Here is a 15,373-nt window from a genome sequence, read left to right on the forward strand (position 1 = left end):
TAAAACAAGTCGGAAATAATCAAGATAAGGGTTTTCGTAAAAATATTTTACCTGGTGGGAAATGAGGTGGACGTAGCGACATCTTGATTAAACAGAAAATTACAATAAACGCACAGGATAAAATCATTAAGACAGGCATAGTGTGAATCAGTGAATGTAGCCAGCTGCTTTATTCAGAGACGAACTTTATTCTGCCACTGATTTTGTAACTTGTTGTTTAGTTTACAGAAACGTTTTCTGGACAAAGGACTTTCCAAGAAATTTATCTTTTGCGCAATCCTTGAGGGGATTAATTGTTGATTCGTATTCAGATCGATCGTCTTCCATGCCTCGTTGAGTCACGTCCTTGGAAAACCCATGACAAGCCCTCCCATGATAAATCAAATTTTTTCTGAGTTGTACGTGTCTAAATAATTGCATACATGATAACTGGTCCATTGTATATACGCTCGAGAACATAAAAAGTAATGAACGGATAGCGATCCTGTTATTGTTCTTTCTTTTGTTTAAGCAGACGGTAAATCAGAATGACGGATGCATTATGTTCCAGTGAATGCCAAATGTGCTGGAAGCTGTCAATCTAAGAAACATATGCACTACTACAAAGAATAGCCTCGAGAAATGACGACGGCTTTGAACGGCTGTGGACTCGATACAATTCCGGAATTGGCTTCCAACGTCGGAAGCGGTTCGTTGGGGACCAACTGGAATTCAAACGTTTTCACGAGACAAGCCACGAAGAGAAAAACCGTATTTCGCGCCAATGGCTCACCCAAACAAATTCGCCTCCCTAAATTTAAATAAAATTCAATTATCTTTGACACACTAAAAAAAAATTGACTCTCAATTAATACTATATAGCCCTACCTATGCCGAAAGGAGTGAAAGCGTCGTTTTTGATCACCTTCCCATTTTGATCCAGGTGACGTTCAGGTCGGAAATTCCCTGGGTCTTCCCATGTGGTTGGGTCTTTGGATGTCGAGTCGAGATTGATGGCAAGAATGCTTCCCTGTAAGTAATAAGCATTTTTGTTGAATTAATTGGCTTAATCGCGTATAACCAAATTTGAATTTAACTATTGATTAGATTTAATAATCTTATACTTTGGGAATGGTGAAACCTTGAAGTTGTGTATCTTTCATGGCACAGTGAGGGACAGTTAATGGGGCGATGTTGGCCATCCTCATTACTTCCATTAAAACAGCTTCAGTGTAGGGCAGTCTATTATTGAATAATTTTATTCTTTGTTCTTCTTTTCTGTAATAAAATACATACCGTGATCGATGTGCTAGTGACGGCAGAGAATCGCCACAAATATCGTCCAGTTCGTCACGAATCTTCTGTTGGATTGTTGGATAATGAATCATATAAAGAACCGCAAATCCTAACAACAGAATACAACTGTCATATTGGAAAACAAACGGATCAAATTTTCAACAAACCAATGGCACTTGATGACGTGTGGGATCCGGCAAGGAAAAGGTCTTGGATGGAACTTATAAGCTGCTTCTCTATGGAATGGGACGTTAAATGTGAACATTGAGAATAAAATTGGGCTGGGATTGAATTACAGTATAAACAGAATAATTTCGTGTTACTGCTGAAGGTGCTGTTTGAGCCATTTGTCTTAAACTGCTCCTCCATTTCGTCCGAGTAGACATCCATGTAATCGCGGGCAACATCTCCCTTCGATCTGGTGGCAAGATGTTCGTTGATAGTCTCCTGTAAACGGACATTTGCCAAGTTATAATTGGTTTTGGGATATAGATTGTTGGCCCCTGTGTAGAAATAAAATATATAATACACTAGAGACTAGACCTACTATACCTCGATGAATTTTTGTATAGGAACAAACAATTGGGTTTTGATTCCAAGCCGGCCCGGTAGAGAAGGGAAGAGACGAACTAAGAACGCAGGAATAGGTAAATTGGCTTGCGCAACATTACCGCTTCCTAAAAACTGGTCGATATTATCCAATAGTTTCTTGAACTTTGGATCGTCCCGCTGAAATCTCTTGCCTCCAATAATTGCCCATAAAATGTTAATCACCGACACTGAAAAGATGGATTTGAAATTTACAACGTGATCGGGATTCGATTCAGCTGTTGTTCTGATTTCAGAAATCAAATCGGCGATCTCGTCCATCATCTGATCCTCGATTGAGGTTTTTCCGAAACCAAGATCGCGTAAATGACGTAGCGTGAATCTCCGCTGCTCTTGCCAGACATCACCATCCACAAAAATGAGGCCTGGATTCTCAGAAAAATGAAAAGTAGAGTTAATTTGACTATTTATGGCTTCCATAAGGTCCTGTTGAGGCTAGGAGGGTCTTATTGGGGTGATTTAAAAGTAATTATCGATACGGGTTTCGTGCAAATCTTTGCCTTTTATCTTGACTGTGGCTTGAGAAAAACTATTAGATAATGTCATGTCGAGTTGCTAGTGAGAATACTGAGAAAACTAGTTTTCTCGTTTGTGATTGGTTTTGATTTAATGGGTGGGGGTCGATTTAATTTATATCGATAATCGATATCTTTAGCTTTTATTTTCAGCGGGAAAATAAGATTAGTGTCGTTTGCTTTCGTTTTATTCACTAGTTTCGGTAAAGTCATAAAGACAAGACGAAGTTTAATCGTTTAATAATGAAAAAAGAAAATGGAACAATATCAATAAGTAACTAAGGCTTATGCTTACCTTTGAGTATTAAAAAACAGAATAAAAAACGAAAAGATTAAAATGACTAAAATGTGGTTGTCGTGTCAACTCTAATCACGTCTTTTGATAGAGAATCACTTCACACTCCATTCTGTTTAGCTGGCGAAAAGAATAGACAAAGAGAATGATTATGTTATCTTAAACAGAAAAGTTACTACTGCTACAAATTTGTCAAATGTTAGTTCCTGACTGTAGCTTCATCGTGTAAGTAGCCCCCCTGTCAATGCATGCCAATTTCTTTGCATCATATAACTTGTTCCCTTGTGCAGATTTGAGGGCAGAGCCATCCATCGGAATCACAAGATATGCCAGTTCTGTTAGTGCTGGTATGGACATCACTAACAATGCAGTATCATCATCTCTGGGGTAAAAATTTTCACTAATATCATTCCTTTGATTTGCTAGATACTGTAACGATGCATGACTTGCATGAAAAATGAAAGCAGCAAGGAAGAGTTCAATTCTAATGTTTACTAAAGATTGGGCTTTAAATACCCAATATTTCCTCTTGAATTTTTCTTACAAAACATTTTTCCTGTCAATAATTCACATATCTCATTTGCTACTTTTATTTAGATAAACAGCATCCTGTTTCAATGGAGAAACTACCGATGTCGGCCAAGTACGTCGTCAACCCCTTTTTAAAAAATGTCCTTGTGAATGTGGGTGTATTCACGTGGATTTCCTATCCTGCCTCTTGACTGCGGATGGAACACTTGTACACACTGAGATGCCTGGCCGTTTTTCCCAGGCTTAAAGGTAAGACAAATTTATGACTGATTTCTCTTGCCCTTTTTTGTTTACACTCGGTAAGGGTCAAGTTCGCTCCCCCGCTCGTTAAGGCTAGAAACATGCAAACGAAATTACATTTGACCTTTTGACGCATCATAAGTTACCTAATCTCTCGCCGAATGTTCGAGTCAACAATATTGCACCGGAAGGTCTGCCGTTGAGATCGTTATTTTGCAAGGCTTCTTTGACAGCTTCTGTCCCGACGACGGAGATCATCGGCTGAGTTGGTCCCAAATAAAACCCAGTCACCGGTCCGTACGTTTTAGCCAATTTTTGCATAGCTTTGAAAAATGGTTCCTTTCTGGGCATTAATGGCGCATAGCCGAGTAACGGTACTCCTCTGGGACCTATTCAAGTAGCTATTAGTTTGCACTGTATAGCAACACAAAGAGATTTTGTAGACGTGATCTATTTTACGGAATTTTTACCTGGTGGGAAATGGGGTGGCCGCTGTGACAATTTGACGAGAAAGAAAATCGCAACAACCGCACAGAATAGAATCAGTAAAATAGTCATATTTGAATTTTCGGACAAGAATCAAACTTCTTCGACTGTTTCTCATGGAAACGTTCTTGCGACTGAAAGCTTCTCAAGGTTATCTATGTATACTGTTGGTTTCTCCCAGTGCTTGAGGCTATAAACATGTTGCTTCCTTATCTGAGCTATTTCTTCTCCGAGGCTTCTAAATTTTGGTTCGTGTCGGTTGGTGTGTGTCAACTGACTCACGAAAGTTGCACGAATAGTGAACGACTAATGAGCAGACGGAATGACGACGGCTTTGAATGGCTGGGGGTTTGAAACGAATCCGATTGCGGGTTCCAGTGTCGGCGGTGGTTGGTTTGGCAGAGCTTTGAGGTGGAACGTTTTCACGAAAGACGCAATGAAAAGGAATACCGTGTTTCTAGCCAACGCCTCACCCAAACAGACTCGTTTGCCTATATGACAATAATTCGACAAATTATTTCGTTACATTTATGCAGTTATTGAAGGTCCAAATGTTACCTAGACCAAAGGGAATGAAGGCGTCATTTCTAAATATTTTTCCTTCTTGATCCAAGTGACGCTCCGGCCGAAATATTTCCGGATCACCCCATGCGATTGGGTCTTTAAAAACCGAATCGAGATTAATGGCAAGAACGCTTCCCTAAAATCATAACAAATAATTTTAATTTTTTTAAAATTTTTAGAATCATAAACTTTTGCATTCAGTTTTAACCTTGGGAATGGTGAAACCTTGAAGTTGTGTCTCTTTCATGGCACGATGAGGCACAGCCAGTGGGGCTATGGGGGACATTCGCATGACTTCCATCAAAACAGCTTCAGTATAGGGCAGTCTATATTAGATTAGATGAGATATTAAGTGAGAAGAACCGGAATTGTTATTTTATAATTCAAATGCCTTGGTTGATGTGATAATGACGGAAGAGAATCGCCACAGATTTCTTCCAGTTCGTCACGCACCTTTTGTTGGATTATCGGATAATTAATCATCGAGAGAATAGCAAATACTAAAGAAACAAAAACAAAATTTAAGTTATTGCAACTCAAATTATTGTCAAACCAGAAAAATGAAGCTTACCAATGGTACTGGAAGAAGTGTGAAAGCCTGCTATGGCAAGGTCCTGAATTATTGCTATCAGCTGCTTCTCTATACGATAAGCCAGCAAATCAGTTAATTATGTGTCTATGAATTTTGGTCAATTTCATTTGAGCTTATATCGGGGGAAATAATTTGTTTACTGCTGTAAGTAGATGAAGAATCCTTTCTCAATTGTTCCTCCATTTCGGCCAAGTAGACGTCGATGAAATCACGGGGGGCGTCTTCCTTTATTCTCGTCAATAAATGTTCGTCAATAGTGTCCTAAATGAATAGTGAACTTTCATTTAAAGTCAGTTATCTGTCTATAGTGCTAGTATACTTGAATGAGTTTTTGTATGGGCATAAACAAATAGGCTTTCATTCCAATCAGTTTTGGTAGAAAAGGGAATAGGCGAAGCAGGAAAGCTGGGATTGGCAAATTACCCGTCACAAGATCCCCTCCGCTTTCGAGAAATTGACTAATGTTGTACGACAAATTGCCTATCGTTCGGTCGTTTTGAGGATAACTTTTTCCTCCGATAATTGCCCAGATGATGTTAATCACCGACACTGCAAAGATGGATTCGAAATCGACAACGTGATCCGGATGCGATTGAGCCGTTTGAGCGACAATCGACATTAAATCGGTGATCTCGTTCATCATCTGATTCTCGATTGAGGTTTTCCCGAACCCAAGTTCACGCAAATGGCGATGCGTGAATTTCCGCTGCTTCTTCCAAACGTCGCCTTCCACAAAAGTGATGCCTTGAAGAATTGAAAGGCGCTGAAAGATTTAGAATGAACTATTATATTTGATGTAATTATTAGTTATACCTAGTCTTTCCCCAAAGGTCAAAGAATGAAGTTGTAAGGCACCGCAAAGTCTACCGTTGAGATCTTTGTTTTGCAGAGCTTCTCTGACAGCCTCTGTCCCGACAACCGAAATCAACGGCTGATTGGGTCCCAAATAAAAGCCAGTCACCGGTCCGTACTTCTTAGCTAATTTTTGCATGGCTTTGAAAAATGATTCCTTTTTGGAGAGGACAGGCGAAAGATATCCCAGCAACGGCAATCCTCTGGGGCCTGATTTAAACAAATGAAAACTGGTTTAAGACGCCGAGGGTGAAACGACATTGCGTGCATGATTATATAATATAATATAATTCTAGACAAATACATTGAGATTTTGTACACGGCACAATCGATTTTTACCTGGTGGGAAACGAGGTGGGCGCATGGACAATTTGATGAGCGTGTAAAGCACAATAACCGGGCCCAATATAATCAGTAAATTAGGCGTAATTCTGAATGTCGTCAGCTGCATTTTTTTTTTTTAAATAAGACAATTTGAGTTAGCTTCTGCTCGCCACCGAAACTTTCTAGCAACTAAAATCATTCCAAGACCAGTTATACAGGTTGTCAGTATTTTTTTTTTCTTTTTTGTACCCACGTATGTTGATTTGTACTCGAATAACCTCTTGGGCATAGTCTTTCTTCAAATGTAGACTAGTTTTACGATGAATATAACTGACTTATATCCCCCCACTATCCAGCACAGCCTCTGACGAGGTGTTCTCCACAAACAATTTCCGAACTAATATCCGCAACATTATTTCAGCTAATATGTTGGTGATGATGGGGATTGTGCGTTATTATAGAGTCTAAAATTAAAATATTATTAATTTATGAAATCCTAACCAGTCGATCTGCTAGATGCTTTAATGACATAGAAATCGTTCATTCTCCTCTTTATTAAAATTTAGGCTTTACCCACTATCTCATTTCAACTTTTCCTTGCTTATTTTTCTTTTTGCTGTCAATATTTTACGTAACCCGTTTGTTATTTTTTATTTAGATAACCAGCATCCCGTTCCATTGGAGAAACTACCGATGTCGGTCGAGTAACACGTCTTCCCCTTTCTTTAAATGTCCTCGTGTATGCCCATGTGAATGTGGGTGTATTCACGATGACCCCTTTTTCCTATCCTGCCTGGCGACTTCAACTTTACTGCGGATGGATGAAGCACTTGTGGATGCCTGGCTGTCATTCCCAGGCTTAAAGGTAGGAAAAATCTACCTCTATTCTTCCTTGCAGTTGACTGGACTGGTTTTTCTCTCGCCTTATTTGTTTACTCAGTAAGGGTTCAGTCCTCTCCTCCTTGTTAAGGGTAGAAACATTCAAACGAAATGCGAGTCCCCACGACGGAGATAATCGGCTGAGTTGAACCCAAATAAAACCCAGTCATCGGTCCGAACGTTTTAGCCAATTTTTTCATGTAGTGCTGAAAGTTTTAATTCTTTTTATTTTCTGACAGAATAACCTGTTTTCGACGCCGATAGCGTAACTTTATGCTGTAGCACGAAAAAATGGAGATTTTGTAGGCTACGTGATCGATTTTACCTGGCAGGAAATGTGGTGGCCGCAATGTCAATTTGATGAGAAAGAAAATCGCAACAACCGCACAGAATGAAATCAGTAAAATAATCATATTTGAATTTTTGGACAGGACTTTGACATATCAAACTTTTTTGCATTAAAAAAAGGGCACACTAAATCGATTAAATAATGAGAACGGCATATTGAACTTAGATCTGCTCTCCGAATTTTTACTTGTATTTTGACCGATTTTGACGTATACGCTGCGAATTACAAGAGTCATTGACATGTACAAAAGTACCGCAGAGGAAATACTAATTTGACATTGACGAAAATGCCAATTGGTGCTTATTAATTTCTGCTCCTGTCGGTTAATCATGTACATATATCAACTCTCACGATTAAGTCGCGCAAATAGTGAACGACTAATGAGCACACGGAATGACGACGGCTTTGAATGGCTGGGGGTTTGAAACGAATCCGATTGCGGGTTCCAGTGTCGGCGGTGGTTGGTTTGGCAGAGCTTTGAGGTGGAACGTTTTCACGAAAGACGCAATGAAAAGGAATACCGTGTTTCTAGCCAACGCCTCACCCAAACAGACTCGTTTACCTGTGATAATAATTTTGTAACAAATCACTTCGACGTTAAATTTATGCAGTTAGGCATTGAAGGTCCAAATGTTACCTAGACCAAAGGGAATGAAGGCGTCATTTCTAAATACTTTTCCTTCTTGATCCAAGTGACGCTCTGGCCAGAATATTTCTGGATCGCCCCATGCGATTGGGTCTTTGAAAACCGAGTCGAGATTAATGGCAATAACGCTTCCCTTAAGTAAAAAATGATAATGATTTTTTTATATTTATTTTAGAATCATAAACTTTTTCATTCAATTTCAACCTTAGGAATGGTGAAGCCTTGAAGTTGCGTGTCTTTCATCGCATGATGAGGGATAGCCAGCGGGGCGATGGGGGACATTCTCATGACTTCCATCAAAACAGCTTCAGTATAGGGCAGTCTATATTAGATTAGATGACATATTAAGTGAGAAGAACGTGAAGTTTTATCCTTTTTTTTATTCAAATGCTTGCCTTTGTTGATGTGCTAATGACGGAAGAGAATCGCCACAAATTTCTTCCAGTTCGTCACGCACCTTTTGTTGGATTGTCGGATAATTAATCATCGACAGAATTGTAAATACTAAAGAAAAAAAAAAGTTAGGTATTGCACGTAACTGTCAAACCAAAAAATGAAGCTTCTTACCAATGGTACTGGAAGAAGTGTGAAAGCCTGCTGTGGCAAGGTCCTGAATGATTGCTATTAGCTGTTTCTCTATACGATACATCACCAAATTAATTTTGATCGATTTCACATGATCGGGGGAAAGAATTTTTTTACTGCTGTAAGTAGATGAAGAATCCTTTTTCAATTGTTCCTCCATTTCGGCCAAGTAGACGTCGATGAAATCACGAGGGGCGTCTTCTTTTATTCTCGTTAATAAATGTTCGTCAATAGTGTCCTAAATGAATAGTGAAATTTAATTTCAAGTCAATCATAGGACTATTGTTTAGCTGCAGAATAAGCGCTAGGATACCTGAATGAGTTTTTGTATTGGCCTAAATAAATAGGTTTTCATTCCAATCAGTTTGGGTAGAGAAGGGAAAAGGCGAAGCAGGAACGCTGGGATTGGCAAATTACCCTTCACGAGATCCCCTCCGCTTTCGAGAAATTGGCTGATGCTGTACGATAGATTGCCTATCGTTTGGTCGTTTTGAGGATAACTTTTCCCTCCGATAATTGCCCATAGGATGTTAATCACCGACACTGCAAAGATGGATTCGAAATCGACAACGTGATCAGGATGCGATTGAGCCGTTTGAGCGACAATCGACATTAAATCGGTGATCTCGTTCATCATCTGATTCTCGATCGAGGTTTTCCCGAAACCAAAGTCACGCAGATGACGCAGCGTGAATCTCCGTTGCTCTTGCCAGACATCGCCTTCCGCAAAAGTGATGCCTTGAAGAATTGAAAGGAGCCGAAAGATATAGAATCAACTATTATATTTGATGCAATTATTAGTTATATACCTAGTCTCTCCCCAAATGTCAAATAATGAAGTTGTAAGGCACCGCAAGGTCTGCCGTCGAGATCCTTGTTTTGCAGAGCTTCTCTGACAGCCTCTGTCCCGACAACCGAAATCAACGGCTGATTGGGTCCCAAATAAAAGCCAGTCACCGGTCCGTACTTCTTAGCTAATTTTTGCATGGCTTTGAAAAATGATTCCTTTTTGGAGAGGACAGGCGAAAGATATCCCAGCAACGGCAATCCTCTGGGGCCTGATTTAAACAAATGAAAACTGGTTTAAGACGCCGAGGGTGAAACGACATTGCGTGCATGATTATATAACTTAATATAATTCTAGACAAATACATTGAGATTTTGTACACGGCACAATCGATTTTACCTGGTGGGAAACGAGGTGGGCGCATGGACAATTTGATGAGCGTGTAAAGCACAATAACTGGGCCCATTATAATCAGTAAATTAGGCATAATTCTGAATGTCGTCGGCTGCATTTTTTTTTTAAACAATAAGACAATTTGAGTGAGCTTCTACTCACCACCGAAGCTTTCTAGCAACTAAAATCATTCCAAGACCGCCAAGACCAGTTATGCAGGTTGTCAGTGTTTGACTCTCTATTGTGCTCGACATCGAACTATGCGTCGCAAACTGATGCCGTCACGGAAAACCCAACAAATTGTTCTCGACTGCTGGCTAATAATATTGTTCACCATCAGTCTCGTTTCAGCAGTTTCGTTCACCAGCAGGTAGGGATCTATACTAGTGATAACTGCGATTCATGAAATGTCCGACGCCCTTCAAGTTGCCGTGTTACCTTTCACAATAGAGACAGTTAATATCGCGTTAACAAGATTTTGACGACGCCGGACGCGTCGATTGTTGGCATGTGACGGATCAATTAGCCCAAATAGAACATAGTAGAGAAATTTATGAGCATCTAGCGAAGTAATCAAGATTATGATGGAAGAGAAACACCCGTTTTGTTTCGATCTCCGATAATTAGATTCCTAGATGTTTCAAAATTATTGACTGCCGCTGTCTGCTCCGATAATTGGAGGAAATGGTTGCTTGTCTTCGATTGATATTAACAAAGACAGAAACTATAATCACGTTTTCATCGATTTCACGAGCTCTGCGGCCGACTTATGAAAGGTAGAACATACTGGGGCCAGGTAAAGGGGAGGTTGAAAGCGGAATCTGCTGTAGAATAGGGACGCTGGCGAAAAAAAGCATAATTAAAATTATCGACTAGAAATTAAAGACAAAACAATAACAAAATTATAAAGTCGCATAGCTGAGTTGTCATAGCGGCAGATAGCTAACTAGATGGCTATAGTTCAAGCCTTGAGACAGATATCTGCGGTTGTCCCAACAAACCTCCTCGGGCTGTTGGGGCCTATAGTGGCACGGGAGTTACTAATCATGTGACCTATTCCTAGCCAGATTGCAGTAGATGAATCTTCACCTTGATTGTGATGAGGACGGTGCCATATTCCATGATTCTGTCGAGCTCCTAGTGGGCGAGGATGGCGTGAGGAGACCATGGTACCGACATTTCTTTTGTAAATTCAAATTGATTGTGCTGCGAAATGACATTTCGCTAGACCCTAAGGGTGTAGACACATATATTTTAGCTCTTTAAAGAAAAAAACAAAAAACCCGTACTCTTCCTGGGCCTGACAACGCCCCCATATCCTCAGACTTATTTTAGCTCTTACGGTGTAAAGATGTCTGGTTTTAGTGGCAGGTATGGAGACTATTGGGTTGACCCAAGGGTCTCTAACTTTGAGAGAGAGCAGCAGGAAAGGGACCTTGTGGAACGATCTCGTTTACGGGAACGTGACTATTACGAATCGCGTTTTCAAGAGAGAGAAAGGTCGCCCTTGCGTTCTGCGCCGAGTGATTTCTATCAGGATCAGGCGCTATACCCAGCTGTACCGCCCCACGTTCGCTTCGAGGGTTATGGTAGAGTAGGGCCAGATTACGTTTTGGATCAACGGAACTTCCATTCTAGTAGAAATCCGAGATACGGAGGTAGACCAAGCTACGACCAGCACCGGGTAGATCCGTTAGCCGATCAGGGAGGCAGAAGTCGATACGGCGATGACATTCCCCGTCGGGAAAAATCGGAGAGACCCAACATTCCGGATCCGGACGAAGATAGTTACGGTGACGAAGAGCAACCGGAAAGTGAGGAGGTTTTAGACGAGTTAATTCTGGACGATTTAGACGATCAGGATAGGCTTCAAAAATTCTATAATCGCCCGTGGCGGCCGAGCAGCAGTAAGCCCGAAGAGCCACAGGAACCGCCACCGGCCGGCAAGTCAAAGCGTGCGGCGGCAGCCATGTCCGTGTCCGCGTCACCCAAGCCGGGTCCGTCGAAGGAGAGGACTCCAGAGCCAAGTGATAAAGCAGAACCAGCACCGTTAATAGTTCCTCAGGAGGTGAGTGATGCGCTTTCGGGTTGGTTGACGAAAGGGGTTTCGACGGAAGATTCTAAAGCCATTTCGAAGAAGACGCCGCTAGAATTTCTAGACAAGGAATTTTCGGTGAAACCCCCGAAACTAGACGGCTACATGCATAGGCGAGCGAAAGATAAAGGGAAGCTGAAGGCCGTAAACGCGTCGGAGGAGTCTTTAATTACGACTCAACTTAAGATCATGGACGTGGGCCCGCCACTTATCGATCTCTACACGCGCATTTTATCTCTCGGCGAGGGAAAAACGGAGAAGAAGGCGCAAGAATTGGTGCAAGATGCGTTGCGACAGTGGGCGCGTGCTTACCATCATATCACGAAGCAGAGACGGAGAGCGGTGATTGCCTTAGTGGAGCCGTCCTTCGACTTTCTCACGGCCGAACCCGAGGCTTTTGCGCCGGGAAAGGAGGCTCGCGAGCTCCTTTTCACCGGAAAGTTCCTGGAGTCGATGCTTAAAGAAGCATCTCAGGACGCGACGTTGGCGAGAACGGCAAAACCCAAGACGAGTCTTGGATCGAGAGGAAAGGCGCTGGCGGACCCATCTCAGTCGCTACCGCGCCATCCATTCGTTCTGCGGCCGAGAAAGGCGACGGAGCAGCCGCACAGAGGCGGAGGTGAGCGAGGGCGACCAGCAGGTGCCCACTCATGGACGCGAGGTGTTCAGAGGTACGTTCGTTTTTCAAAACCTGTTATTTCTCCGACCCAGCCGTCAGAAGAAGAGGTGGGGGCCAGATTGTTGGCCTTTGCGGGCCAATGGAGTGAGGTGACGGACGATAGTTGGGTTTTGGACGGGATTGCGCAGGGCATAAAATTAGATTTTGAGGCGCTTCCAACGCAGCTTGTAATTCCCCCCCCCTGTTGCAATGTCAAAAGAAATGGTTAAAATTTGTGACAAGGAGGTGGAGGACTTGATTAGGAAACGGGCGATCACTGAGGTTGTAGATGGCTCAGAAGGTTTCGTCTGCTCCTTATTCGTTATTCCGAAAAAATCCGGCGGATTTAGGCCCATCATCAACCTTAAGCCATTAAATCGGTTCATACGATATGAACACTTTAAAATGGAAAATTTAGAATCTGCCAGGTTTCTTTTGAGAAAAGGGGATTGGATGGCGAAGCTAGATTTGAAAGATGCTTACCTGACGGTCCCTGTGCACCCCTCCCATCAGAAATTTTTGCGTTTTCAATGGAAGGGGCGTATTTTCCAATTTTCCTGTCTGGCCTTCGGTCTCGCACCCGCACCACGAATTTTTACAAAAATTCTCAAAGTAGTTATGGGTTTTCTAAGGAAAAAAGGGTTGAGACTGATAATATATCTGGACGACATTTTAATTTTAAATACGTCAAGGGAGCGCGTGATAGCGGACTTGGAAGTAGTGATCGAGTTACTTCAGCGTCTGGGTTTTATTATTAATTGGGAGAAATCGGTACTGGAGCCATCGCAGAGTCTAGATTATTTGGGGCTGGTTATCGATTCTAATCGATTGTCATTTGCATTGCCAATAGCCAAAATCGAAGCGGTTAAGGCTATGTGTGAGGCAGCTCTTTTAGCGAAGGTCGTTTCGCTGAGAGAGATAGCATCCATCATGGGAAACTTTACATGGGCAATTCCAGCAATCCCGTACGCGCAAGCACATTACCGTCGTTTGCAAAGTTTCTACATTAGGAAGTCGCAAGCGGCAAATTCCAACCTAAAGATCAAGTGTTTGCTCTCACTCGAAGCGCAGGAGGATCTAAAATGGTGGGTGGCTAACCTAGATAAAGCGAAAGATAAGGTTTTCTTTCCCCAAGCACCGGATCTCGAAATTTATACGGACGCTTCCTTATCGGGTTGGGGAGCGTGCTGTAATGAGGTTAGGACAAGGGGGTCGTGGACGCTTACGGATTCAACAAGACATATCAACGAGCTTGAGCTTTTGGGCGCATTATTCGCGGTACAGGCGTTCGCAGTCCGCTCGAAAAACATAGCCATCCGTATTCATCTCGACAATGTTACAGCGGTAGCATACATAAATCATTGTGGGGGAACTAGGTCCCGAGCGCTGACAGTCATATCAGCGGAATTAACATCGTGGTGCGAGGAGCGCGGAATATCGCTGGAAGCGGTCCACGTAGCCGGGAAATTGAACGTAATTGCGGATGAGGAATCACGAGCGGGGCCCGACTCCGGCGATTGGAGGCTAGACAAGCGGATTTTTAACCGTATTCAGGAACTTTGGCCGTCAGAAGTTGACGCCTTCGCAACGCCTTGGAATGCACAGCTTCCGTCGTTTATATCATGGCATCCGCAGCCCGGGGCGATGACGACAAATGCATTTTCCGTAAATTGGGGTGGGTTGTTAGCCTATTGTTTTCTTCCTTTCGCCTTAATATTCAAGTGCCTTGAGAAGATCCGTCGTGAAAAAGCTCTGGTGGTTTTTGTATGTCCCGTATGGATAGGCCAACCGTGGTTCCCGTTACTACTGGAGCTGTCGTGCGACGTCCCCCGTCTCCTTCCAACGTCGCAACATCTGCTGAAATCAGCACTAGACGAGACCCATCCGCTCATCCGGAACGGGGCGCTACACTTGGCCGTCTGGAAGCTGTCAGGAGACAGTACCTTAAGCGAGGGTTTTCGGCAACAGTTGTCGACCTACTCATGGCCGGAAACAGGCCCAGCACTCACTCCACATACGAGTCCGCCTGGAGAAAATGGATGGATTGGTGTTTGGGGAGGCGTTCGAATCCCTTGTCAAACGATTTAGGGGAGGCGTTAGAATTCTTATCTCATTTGCATTCGTCGGGCATGTCATATAGTTCCATTAATATTCATCGATCAATGCTATCTAGCACCCTGGATCCAGTCGATGGCTTGCGCATAGGTGAACATCCGGTTGTAGTGAAACTATTGAAAGGTTGTTTTAATCAGAATCCCCCTCGCCCCAAATACAGCGTTACATGGGACCCCAGTCAGGTAATCGACTTCATTTCATCGTTGGGAGAGAACGACTCGTTATCCCTTTCAGTTCTGTCAGGCAAAGCGGCAACGTTAATCGCCCTTGCTACACTCATGAGGGTTTCGGAGATTGCAGCGATCGAGTTCAAATCGGTGATATTCAGTCAAAGCGGCGTAAAATTCTCCTTAGGCTCCCCGAGGAAAGCTCAGAGAAGTGGGCCGCTACAGACGTTTTCATTATCAGGTTGTCCGGACCCTATAGTATGCCCAGTAAAAACGCTAAAAGAATATATAGAGCGAACGAATGAATTCCGCACAGAGACAAATTGTAACAGACTATTGGTAGCCGTTATTCCCCCCCACAAGCCAGTGTCATCTAACACGGTGAGCCGTTGGATTCGTTCTGTGCTAAACAGCGC

At 42.6% G+C, this 15,373-nt stretch overlaps 1 protein-coding gene and 1 long non-coding RNA gene across 9 annotated transcripts in view; one reads left to right on the forward strand and one right to left on the reverse strand.

Annotated features, from left to right (window-relative positions):
- Nucleotides 1–15,373, reverse strand: part of LOC124349426 (glucose dehydrogenase [FAD, quinone]-like) — a 211,430-nt gene that overhangs the window by 5,072 nt on the left and 190,985 nt on the right. The window contains exons 1-8 of one of the 8 annotated variants that reach the window (XM_046800014.1): nucleotides 9,929–10,088; nucleotides 9,552–9,800; nucleotides 5,427–5,851; nucleotides 5,248–5,368; nucleotides 5,087–5,155; nucleotides 4,907–5,015; nucleotides 4,724–4,841; nucleotides 905–1,009 (exon numbers count right to left, since the gene is read on the reverse strand). In XM_046800014.1, the coding sequence (XP_046655970.1) occupies nucleotides 905–1,009; nucleotides 4,724–4,841; nucleotides 4,907–5,015; nucleotides 5,087–5,155; nucleotides 5,248–5,368; nucleotides 5,427–5,851; nucleotides 9,552–9,800; nucleotides 9,929–10,040 (1,308 nt within the window). In that variant the 5' untranslated portion in view covers nucleotides 10,041–10,088. Of the gene's footprint in view, nucleotides 1–51; nucleotides 595–904; nucleotides 1,010–1,103; nucleotides 1,222–1,275; nucleotides 1,385–1,442; nucleotides 1,512–1,598; nucleotides 1,723–1,827; nucleotides 2,250–3,611; nucleotides 3,855–3,935; nucleotides 4,263–4,723; nucleotides 4,842–4,906; nucleotides 5,016–5,086; nucleotides 5,156–5,247; nucleotides 5,369–5,426; nucleotides 5,852–5,920; nucleotides 6,170–6,298; nucleotides 6,455–7,502; nucleotides 7,546–9,551; nucleotides 9,801–9,928; nucleotides 10,089–15,373 lie in introns of those variants that run through there. The other 7 variants (XM_046800013.1, XM_046800015.1, XM_046800011.1 and 4 more) reach the window with 7 other exon arrangements.
- LOC124350446 lies at nucleotides 2,828–3,599 on the forward strand. Its single transcript, XR_006920969.1, has 3 exons — nucleotides 2,828–2,919; nucleotides 2,985–3,081; nucleotides 3,292–3,599. It is a non-coding gene; the product is annotated as an uncharacterized LOC124350446 (long non-coding RNA).

Source organism: Daphnia pulicaria, chromosome 7 (assembly GCF_021234035.1).
Source record: "Daphnia pulicaria isolate SC F1-1A chromosome 7, SC_F0-13Bv2, whole genome shotgun sequence".
NCBI lineage: Eukaryota > Metazoa > Arthropoda > Branchiopoda > Diplostraca > Daphniidae > Daphnia > Daphnia pulicaria.